The sequence below is a fragment of the Charadrius vociferus genome, unplaced genomic scaffold (assembly GCF_000708025.1).
Source record: "Charadrius vociferus isolate BGI_N301 unplaced genomic scaffold, ASM70802v2 scaffold259, whole genome shotgun sequence".
In the NCBI taxonomy this organism is placed as follows: domain Eukaryota; kingdom Metazoa; phylum Chordata; class Aves; order Charadriiformes; family Charadriidae; genus Charadrius; species Charadrius vociferus.
Window position 1 is genome coordinate 6,009,615 of NW_009661368.1, and position 11,220 is coordinate 6,020,834.

The 11,220-nt window shown below is 50.9% G+C and overlaps 1 protein-coding gene across 1 annotated transcript in view; it reads left to right on the plus strand.

Moving 5' to 3' along the window:
- Positions 1-11,220, plus strand: part of KCNQ2 (potassium voltage-gated channel, KQT-like subfamily, member 2) — a 77,982-nt gene that overhangs the window by 24,502 nt on the left and 42,260 nt on the right. Inside the window, 2 exon segments of the mRNA XM_009893574.1 lie at positions 9,635-9,725; positions 10,984-11,110. Of these exon segments, the coding sequence (XP_009891876.1) occupies positions 9,635-9,725; positions 10,984-11,110 (218 nt within the window).

Sequence of the window (11,220 nt, forward strand, 5' to 3'; positions counted from 1 at the left end):
CCCTGGAGGTGTTCCAGGCTGGACGGGGCTTGGAGCAACCTGGGCTGGGGGGAGGTGTCCCTGCCCAGGGCAGGGGGTGGAACTCAGTAATCTTCAAGGTCCCTTCCAACCTAAACCATTCTGTGATTCTGTGATTGCCTTGGGAACCAGGATAGCCCCAGAGGTTCGTTCACGGACCCAAGTGGTGCTGGGACTGGTTCCCCGCTGCCCGTGCCTGGCCGAGCAGCAGCGAGGGGCATGTATGGGGCTCGGGAACCGGCTGGGTAGGGGGGGCCTTAAGTGAGATTAAAGTGTGGTGCTGGCCTGTGAATGGCTGCACCGTGGGGATTTGGGAGGGAAACGCATCGTTCCTCCCCTCTCCACCGATGGAGGATTTTGGGGAGCTACAGATGAGGCGATCCCTCCTTCTTTGCAAATATCCAGGCGAGCCCTAAAGCCCTGGTCTGCCCATGCTGGCTTTCAGCTCTCAGCTCTGATTGCCCAGCCTGAAAGGCTGTAAAAAGGAGGTTCCCTTCTAACTCAGGTTGCCTTTATTTCTCCCGGCAGGACCATCGCTTTCCCCTCCTCTCTGGGCAACCTCTCCCCCTGCCAAGGGCTCCGGAGGATGGGGACTCACCCCTCCACCCCTGCCCATCCTTTTGCTGCGTTTGAGTTATGCCGGAGAAGCAGCAAGGGATAATAAAGTAATTAATTGCTTATTGGTGCTGGGGATTAATTTATGAGGTGCGAGGAGAGGCTGTGCTCTGGCAGACCTGGCGGGGTCACCGCTCCCATCAGTGTCACGAGCTGGCCGTCCTCTGCTGTGAGCAAAGGAGACGCCAGCGTGGGTGGTAGCAGGAGCATCTCCCCATCGCTCCCGTGGAGCGAATCTGGCTACAGCTCTGGGAAACTTTACTGCTGGAGAGGGGAGATGGGTGGAAAAGGACTTTGAAGCTCCTGCAAAACCCAAAATGGTTGTATTAGCGAAGTTTAGCAGAGCTTGACTGGCAGCTGGTTTGATGCTCTCCCCTCCCTGCGGTGTAACTGGCTGTTTCGGCAATTTTTTAAGGGCTCAAGAGCACTGCCTTTTCGAGCCCGAGCTCTCTGGAGATCTGGGTTTGGTTTGCATCCTTTCACCCTGAGTAGCTCCACCAGGCCATGGCACCGCTCTCCGCCGAAACGCTCCTATCCCGACAGGAGCACCTTTCTGATGTAGGGAAGGGATGCAGAGGTCCAAAACTGGCCACTGGCCTTGTATTTCTTGTTGGTGGACCTAACCCTGCGTTTTCCTGCATGCTGAACTCGGGCGTCTCGTGGGCATCGCAATGTTGGGACCCAGCTGAGGTGGACTCACCTTCATGGCGGTGCAGCCCCGTGGCTTTTTTCCTGATTTGCACCAATCTGAGTGGGGGAGAGCTGCAGAGAAGGAACATGGTTCCACTCGGTGTAGCTCTCCAGTTATTCCTCTGGGTATGGTGTTTTTTTTTTTTCTTTTTTACCCAGCTTGGGGGTCATCTTCTTCTGGGGACTGAAATCAAAAGTCTGTGAAGCAGCTCTCCTGCTTCTTGGCTCTGAACTCCTTCCTAGGCACCGGCTGGGACAAGAGAAGTAAAATGAAACAGATGGCAAAATTACCAGCTCGAAGACATATTATACGGGCAGTTTGCAAATACTCCTTTCTTTCCACCAAGACTCAGTTAATTAAATAAACTGATGAGCAAATGAAATTAGCAGTGCTTTGGTGATGCTTCTGTTTTACGCTTTGGCGTTATCCATTAGCCTCTGGCTCCAAGAAGCCACATTCTTGTCTTCTCGTTATCGAGGCAGGAAGCCGGGGACGAACCCAAAATCTCGGCTGTCCTTCTTCGCCGTTAGCTGGGAGGGAGCCTGAGAGCACAGCTCTGCGGTCCTGCCTTTACAGAAGCACAAACCGTGGGCTGAGGCATGGGGAAAGTGAGATTTTTAAAGTCAGCTGAAAGATTTCGAGCCGTTTCGTTGCCTGCCGTGGGTCTGAGACGGTTTGCGCGGCTGCTGTGTCGGCAGCTCCCTGCGGCTGCTCTTGGGGAGGATGCTCGTTTTGGAGGCGCGGTAATTCTTGGTGCTATAAAACCAGTGCAAAGTCAGAGACGGGGGAGCGAAGCTAAAGGAGCTCATCCTTCGCGGGCAGGAAACCTCGAGGCTCCAGCTGAATCGCCGATTCTGGGACAGACCTTTGAAAAACCAGCTACTATTCCTGTCTGCAGCGGGAACCAGCCCTGCACATTTTGAGACAATCTTCCTATCTGCAATTAGACCAGAGTCTATTTTTTGCATATCCCATTCCCTCGAGGAATGTTTAGATGAGATGCAGCGTTACGTTTTACGGGGGCATCTTGCTTTTAACCCAGTTTTGGAGCTCAGTTAAGTCAGGTCGAGTGACTTGCCCAGGTCAGTCAAAGGAGCTTGACCTCAGCAAGAGGATTTTTTTTTTTTTTAATCCTGTCTGTGCCAACCATGCAGCATAGCCCTTGGCTTCTTAAATTTATTTAACTTATTTTCCTTGAAGTGTTGCAGAAAAGCAGGGCTTTGCCCTTAAGAAACAGAAATAAGTTGATCTTTATATACAGATAAAGGTTAGATTAGGAAGGCTTGCATTCCTGTACTCGCTCGTGATGGTTTCTCAGAGGTAGGGAGGAAGCAGAGGCTCTTTTGGGGGAATACCCTGTGGGATGAAACAGTGCAGCGCTCAGATTTCAATCTGAATAATACGGGTATTGCATGAGACAGCAACTTTCCCTCACATTAAAATCAATGAACGGGCTCTGAGTAAATGCCTGCGCAGACGTTTTAAGAATTACTTAAACGTCCAATATTTTATACTCTTAATTTACCTCCCAGTGCACCATAATTGCACCGTGGTCTTCAGCATTCTCGCCCGTGAACCGTTTCTGCAGCTGCACGAATATCTTTCTCCCCACCGAGTTTTTAGAAGAAAACCTCAGCCCGGCAGCGCTGAATCGCGGCAGAGACAGACTCCTCTGGCAGGTGCAGGGGCTTGATTAATACTTCGGGTTTTCCTCCAGACATCTGGCTCCTCTGAGGCTGCGTGCACGGGGCGAGGAGGATACGCAGACAAGCATTTCCCAGTGATTCATGTTAGATGAGGACAAAGAGGAACATTTGAGCTAGAACTTCGCATGCGGTGATTATTATTAATAAGGCTTTTACTCTGAGTTGAGCTGCCTTGAGTAAGTTAAATGATTTGAGCCAGCCTGCAAAAACAAACAACTGGTTCCTTACCTTTAACCCCTTCTCCTGCTGTAGGTGTTCAGATCTTGATCTCTATTCCCTCTCATTTCCAGTCGGCTTTTGTTCTTTGAGGCTTCAATCCAGAAAAGCTCTAAAGCTCACTCTTGCTTGTAAGTGTGGAGATACACAGTCCTTTGCTGGACCAGGTCATGCAAAGATACGTCATGCAAAACCCGTTTCTGCCCAAATTCCTGCAGTTCATGGGTTCAGGTGGGGATTCTGGCTCTGGACGCTCGGGGCAGACGATGCTGTTTCTGCTCTCTGGCTCTGTTATAAACAAGGGGGAGAGTCTGGAGGAGCTCTTGGAGTGGGAACTGATTTCAAAAGTGGTGGATGTTGGAGGAGAAAATATACGCAAGCCCATATCCTGCCCTTTTTCTAGCTGAGAACCATGCTGCCTCAATCGAGGGAAGGCAGGGGAAGAGTCCTTGCGCCCGTACAGTAGAGCTATGGAGCGCCTTTTCCTTTTTCCTTAGTTTGCTGTGGTGCATGTGTGAATGCTCCTCACCTGCCCATAAAGCAGAGAATGACCTTCCTCCCAAAACCCGATGCAAAGGAGATCTCATCCCCCTCTGCATCCCTGGGGTGGCCGTGTGCAGGCATGTTTCGATAGCTGCAAGGGGAGCCGAAGCGCAGAAGCGGAGCGCCGTGCTCAGCCGGCAGCGTTCCCGCTCCCGGCCACGTGTCCGGGGAAGAGCCCGGAAAACCCAGTCTGCTGGAAAACCACCTCCTGCTTTTTGCCGCGTTGCCATCCCGCAGCAAGGAGAGCAGGTTTGCTCATCCGTGCACAGGGGCCGGGGGGGATGCGTCCTGGGGGCTTGCGGGTGGTGCGATAGGGCTCATCGGGAATGTAAACCCTCTCATTTTCCTTCCCATCCCGGTGCCACCACTGTGACGTGGTTTGGGATCTCTAAGACCTGCTTCTCTGTAGCCTGATTCATTCCCTGTATTATTACCCACCTCCTGGAGCGCCGTTTAATGCAGCCACGCTGCAGCCTCCTCCGGGACCCCGCCTGGGTCCTCTGGAGATGCTCCATCGCCCTTTTTACATCACCGTCCTTCGTACACTTTATGCCTTTGTACGGACAGGGTGCTTCTTGTCGGGGCTGTTCAGCCATCATCTCAGCGCACTGAGAAGGCACAGGAGCTATTAACGTTGTCCCAGAGAGGCTTTTGCTAAAGATTTATTTAAAAAGTGTCTAAACCGTGAGAATCCCTGCCTTGGAGCCAGCCTGGGTGCTGCCCACAAACAACATTTTCTACCTGCTGGGTGCGCAGGGAGACTCCGGGTTCCTCCGAGGAGCAAGACCTGGGCTGGGAATGGTCAAACCTGCGGGGAATGAGACACCATCGGGAGCTATTTTTGGAAAGGAGAGCATTTATTAAGGCACAGGACCGAAAGGCAGGACTCCCCGCTTCTATTTTCAGCTCTGCGAGTGACAGAAGTTTGCCTTGGGAGATGGTTTTGGCTGAGACCGAGGGATGTGGAAAGCCGGAGTGAGGCATTTAGCCTCGTGTTTAGCCTTGTAAACGAATAGCTGGGTTACGAATCGCAGCAGGATTGCCCACACGAATAAAGATGATGGATGCTCCTGGCTAAGGGTGGGTGCAATATGCAGCACCTTTACCCCTGGAAAAGTCATGGCATTACCTGAGTTCTGCGTCTGATTCACTGGAAATTTAAACGGAGCTGTAAATACTCCCGTTCCGATTGTGAGGCTCTCTGAGTGTTAAAAGGCGTTTGAGAATCGCTCTTTCTCTTCGCTATGGGCATTCTTTCACCTTGGTTTATTGTCATTGCTGCATTTTCATGGCCTTTGATTTACATTGAAGTTTTAGGTAGTTGAAAGCCGGCGTTTTACCGAGACCACAGCAAATGGATTGCTGGGATTACAGATGGATTGCCCATAAGCATTTTTGGTTTTATTTTAGCACAATTATCAATGCCTTGTTTACATCCCCAAAGTAATTTTTAAACGTTTTAAGTTATTTTCCATTGTGCAGCTCTCAAATGCCTGTAGTGAAATACTCCCTCCTTCCCAGCTTTGCTCTTTCTAATTAACCAAACCTTTAATTCCCTTTCCCATTTCCAGGGAAAGCCAGCAAAGTATGTAACAAGCGCAGCAGCTTGTTACGAGCTTGTGCCACCTCCTTGTGTTGTATCCATCTCCATCGCATCCAGGAATCCAGTTGCTCCATCAGAGGAAGCCCAATGCTTTTGCATCTCAGCAAATGTTATCTGAATACAAGTATTTCAGGAATAAATTTAAAGGTCTTTTAAAAGTCTTATGTAAATGGATGTGTAGATTCCAAGGGGGTTTCTTTTGGAAGGCAAATTAGATGATTAACCTGAAAAGCTTTATGATGATTCCCTCACATGCTTTTACTGAGGAAAAAAAAAAAAGAAAAGGACAATCTTTCCTGTTTCAAGTCATTGTAAGTATTTTTTTTTTTTTTGAGGGGGAGTTCAGTCATTTCTTTTTCTATTGCTAACATGAAGCACGATGGATATGAAATCTGGATATGCAGATTTTGCGCTGGGATTTATAAATTGTAATAAGAAGCTTGTATGGGTGTTTTAAGTCAACATAACCTTTGGATGTAAAGCCAGACTTTGGAGGACTTTGGATTTATTAGTATTAGCAGCAGTCAGATTTGCACAGCTGAGTCTTGGCTGAGCTTAAAGGTCTCAGCAATAGGGATGGGGGATGCTGGAGCAGCAGGAGGTGCCGGGTGCCCGTGGGAACGGGTCGGGGGGGAGAAGATGCGGTGACGTGAGGTGTCACCGCTTCCTCTGTGCCATTGCTCAGTGGAGGAGACGGTGGTCCAAAACCACGCGCTGCCCTTTGCATCCTGGCCTGGGTTTGGGAGAGGCTGGTGTCGGCTCCAGCCGTGTGTTGCCTCGGACCCGGCTCCTGTCTGCTCGGGGGGAGGATATTGACTTCACCAAAGCTCTAAGCAGAATTGGCATCTTTAATGTAAAAATCATTAGATGGGACATAATTAACGTTCCTTGTTGCACATTAACATTACCCAGAGTCAGGCTGCAGACATAATTTGCTTTGATTAGATATGTAGCTTTAAAAATTAGATTCATCCCAACCTCTACACTATTTATTGGCCTGTTTCCCTTTCCCTAGCTATCCATTATTATCTGGAGCCCTTTCCTGCGCTGTCTGGGTAGATTAGGTGAAATTAAAGCAGAGTCGGCCTTCCTGTTCCCCACTGCCCTCCCTCTGTGGGAGCTCAGAGGATACACACCATCTCCGGTATGGACATACCTCTCAGCTTTCTTTGTCCACCCCCTATTCATAAGGGGGCTACAGATCCTTCGAAGCCTCCCAGGAGCCGTATAGACCGCACACCCCCTGAATTCCGTTTCCTTGCAGAAAGGTTTCATTCTCTTAGTCTTCTTTTGCATCCTCTCGGAGGTTCGTGGACCACAGGGTCAAGCAGAGCAGCTGTGCATCACTGTGGGGCTATTTTGGGATGCTTGAGCCGCTCACCCTGTGATGAGCCAGTGCCTGCATTCCTTGCTGGCAGGACCGGTCCTTACCCGGTGACTGAACATCCCCGTCGGCACTGAGACGGGGAGATTTTAGTCCACATGGGATGTGGCCCTCGAGCTCCTGTGCTTCATCAGAGAAGCTGGCGCCTTCCCCCTTGCCTCCCATGCTCGGCAGTGCTGTAATTAGTGCTGGCCCCGCAGGCGGCACCTACATCAGGTCTCCCCAGCAATGAGAGCCCTGGAGAGCACAGAGCCGAAATTACAGCAGCCCCGAGCTGGCCCCGGGGAGGTGAGGGGACAGAGAGACGGGACACCGCCGGGGAGGGGAAGGAGCAGCACCAGGACATCCCACTGCCCCAGCGGCACCCGGAGCTGCCCTGGCTCTCCCCACATCACCACTGCTTGTACACTCCACCCTTGGGATTCAAAGGGATAAAATTATTTTTCCTTCCTTTCTTCTACCCCATCGATAAATGTCTAGTGACAAATTTAACATACAGCAATCCTCTTTCTTGTGGCGTTTGTCCCTGCCAGGACTCAGCGTTTGAACATGGCTTCATTCTGGATCCATCCAAGGTGGTCACCTCACCCAACACGGTGTGCAAGTCGGCGTTGGTACTGCCGCTTTGCTTTCAGCACCTCCTCAGCCATTTTACTGTATTTTTATTGTCATAAAAATACAATCCGCGCTCTGCTGCTTTAATCAGAAAATGTAGGATTTTCTTTTCCCCCTGTTCCCTTTCTGTCATCTTTTTGTTGTCGTTGTTGTTGTTGTTTTCCTCTCCTCTCCTCTTTCTTCTTTCGCTGATTATTCATTTGTTTCTCACTCCCGGCACAGAAGTTTGCAGCAAAATCTGGGCCACCCCAGGAGCGGGGGCTGCCTGACCCACTTGTGGGGTCCTGCTCCCCCTGCCACACCGCAGGCACCAGCACGGTCCTGTCCCCAGGCCCAGGCAACCCGGAGGGAGGGAGGGAGGGATGGATGGATGGATGGATGGATGGATGGATGGATGGAGTCCGTTCGGCTGCAGGGCAGGTTGTGCTTTGCTTGTTTACAGCAAGGGTTTTAAAGGACCAGCTTGGGGAGAAAACCTTATTTTAAGTGAGACCCAGAGAAGACATTAAGGGACATCATAAGCGGGACTGCAAGGGATGTTTTCTTACTCTCTTGAGGTTGTTTCAAGTCTCTGGTTATCAGATCTGGTGTGAGAAGAGGAAATTTATAGAGAGAAATCAGGCAATTGTCCTTATCTGGTCTGCGCTGAATTCATCTTTTTGCTGCCAAAGCTCAGCCTTCGCTGAGATGGCTCTGGAGGTCCCTTACCTCCAGCAGGCAGGGACGTTTCAGCCTGTGGTTCAAATAAATTCTGCAAATCCCCTCTTTTTTACTTGTTACTGTGACATTAATGGTCATTGCAAAGCCACAACCACGACCCGGATGGCGTGAAACTCCTTTTCTTTATACAGCGAACAGGAACAGCACCCACCAGCTGAACCGTACCTTATAAATATTCGATGTGCAGTTTGTAGGAATGTGAGACAAAGCCAGACAGATGAATTATTTAATGCTTTTAAAGAATGCAGCTTTTAGTTTCTCCCTGCACTGGCCTACTTTATTGCATCAGTAAATAGGTCTTTAGTAAATTTATTTCCCTCCTTTTGTTTGAGTGAGCAGTGGGCATCACGGGCTGGTGGGGACCTTCTCCGTCCGTGAGCAGATGCCAGGACACCTCTGGAGCTGCGGACTGGGGCGTCGAGTGTCAGAAGAGAGTCGAGCTCCTGTCATTCATCTCATGCCTTTTGATTTGCATTAGTACATCCAGCATTCACGAAAAGCTCAGAGCGGGCAGTTTTGCCGGGGACAGCCTGCGAGTGACAGGCTGGTGTGGCACTTCTGAGGCTGCTTTTGGGACAACCCATAGAAGCAGATGTCAGTGACACCGGGACGCGTAGTGTAAGGGGGGTTTGGAGAATCTCCCCGATCGTTTTCGTGACAAATAAAAGAGGCTGAGTGAGCTGATGTCAAAGCTGGGTCCCCCAAGCTCCCGGCAGGATGGGGCTCCTGCGTGTCCGTGCGGGGCTGGGACAGAGAGGCCAGCCCAGCTCCCTCCCTGGTGGCAGGGTGTCTCTGCCGTCACACTGAGGTACTAACAGCACCCAGGTCGCATCCCTTGGGCAGGATCAAACCCCTGCTGTGTCCCATGTCTGCCCACAGAGGAGCAGAGTAACAACCATCAACCTCCCAGTGATGCTACAGCAAACCTGAAAGGTCGCCAGCCTTTCCCGGCAGTAAGGAGTTAATCGGGGGTACCTGCCTAAGAAAAGGACATTAAATCCACCCAAAAACATCTTACCCTGGCAAGGAAGGGAAATGCAGTCCCACTCCTGTGTAAGGGTTTGTGGGTGCGGATGCACAAGCAGAGCGTCGGGGGAGTTTCCGCTGGGTTTGCGTTCAGCGCGCGCTCCGGCTCAGCAGCCAGCGGGGACAGCTGCTACCGTGTGAATAAATGAGCGTTTCCCTCGTTTGCGTGCCTGTTGAAAGCCTGTTGCAGTGAGAGCTGACGGTTCCTTGGGGAAATAACATCAGAGGTGATCAGAGATACCAACTGGGAGGGGAATTGGATCGGCACTGGCCAAACTGAGAACAATCCAGTGGGTCCATCCACGCGTAACCCTTCCAGTTACTAAAACCAGGGGCTTTACTCTCCCCTTTTCACATGGCGGTGTAGCAGCAGCACAGTAAATACTCCTAGAGAAATATGTCCAAAAATGCTTTCTGGACTAGTTTGGTGAAGTGTGAAAAATTCCTACTCTGAAGACTGACGTGTTCTCTCTCTTTTTTATTTTTGTGTTATGTAGTTTTCTACTCGTTTTCTCCTGCCTGGTGCTGTCTGTCTTTTCGACCATTGATGAGTACCAGAACAGCTCAGAAGGGGCCCTTTACATCCTGGTAAGTGGGGGGGTTGCAAATGAAGCCATCAGTGTGGCATTAAAACAAAATCAAAACCACACAAAACACCGGGGTTGGGGGTGTTTGACTGGGGCAGGAATTCGAACTGTGGCTTGTGAGAAGGGGACCGCTGGGACCTGCAGGTAAGAAATAAGGAAAATGTGAAAAGGAGAAATCTGTATCGGGAATAAATTAAAATTATTTTTAACGATCCTTTAAAACCCTTCTTCCTAAACTTTTTCTTTTTTTTTTTTCCTGCATTTATCTTCAATTGCAAAACACAGTAGCCAGACTGATCCCAACTGAAAAGCAGTTTGATGTCCAGCAGCTCCCAATATTTAAAGCTGGGGATGCGCTGTGTCGGGAGCAGCCCGCCTTGCTGCCTCCTCTCCCACGCTAGAACACCCCTGCCACTATTTGATCCGACATCAAGCTGCAGAGTTTTGTTCCTTAAATCGCCCGGCATCCCTCGCGCTCACAGCGTGGCTTCTGCCATCGAGAGCCAGCAGAGATCCGGCGCGCACCGCCACGGCGCGGGGCTGCCGCATTCACGCGTCTCCTTTTGTCTTTCTTCCTCTTCCCCGGTCCCTTCCCATACCTCGACATCAAAAGGCGCTGCAGACTAATTAGGGCTTCGTCAGGTTTGACGCGTGAGAAGGCTGAGGGAAGCGCCGCTAGTAAGGAAACGGGAGGGAAGGGAGCGTGTGCAGGGTGTTCGGGTGGTGATGGAAAGAGCTGCGATGCGCAGCGTCGGCGTCATCGCTTGGCATCAAGGGATGGAGGATCTCCACTGCCCCTGCACCAGGTAGCCCAGCACACGGGGGCAACCGGTCCAGTTTTTTAGGGAAAAAGCTCAAATCTCCTGTGAAGAGTCCCAGGATGGAGCAGCCAGTGATTCCCATCTCTGGGCTTCCCCGAGCTGCTCAGCATTAACCTGGTCAAGTCCTGGTAGTCCTACTGATGGTAGGGAGATGTGCAGGTATTCGTCAATCTTGTGATGGGGGACACGGACACAATACAAGAAGGTGTAAAACTAGTTCATGGCTACAACATGCAGTACCTCTCACCACCCCAGGGGAGGGTGAGGGAAGACACAACAGCAAAGATCTGATAATCTTTCAAGCCATTTAGTGGCGCAGAGAGCTCTGTGATACATTTTCTGAGGTGCGCGGAGTTTAGGTTATGGGTTTGTACTTGATTCTGGAGCGCGGTCTCCATTGCGCTTCTTTCTCAACTAACGGCGTTGTCTCCCTCGCAGGAAATAGTCACCATCGTGGTGTTCGGGGTGGAATACTTCGTGAGGATCTGGGCGGCCGGCTGCTGCTGCCGATACCGGGGCTGGAGGGGAAGGTTAAAATTTGCCCGCAAGCCTTTCTGCGTCATCGGTAAGTCCTGCCTCCCTGCGTGGGATTTCCCAGACCCATACGGCTGTTGCAGGCTCTCTCTTGCACAGCGCTTCGGTTTCTCGCGTGCGTTTTGGGGGGGGATTCTTAGC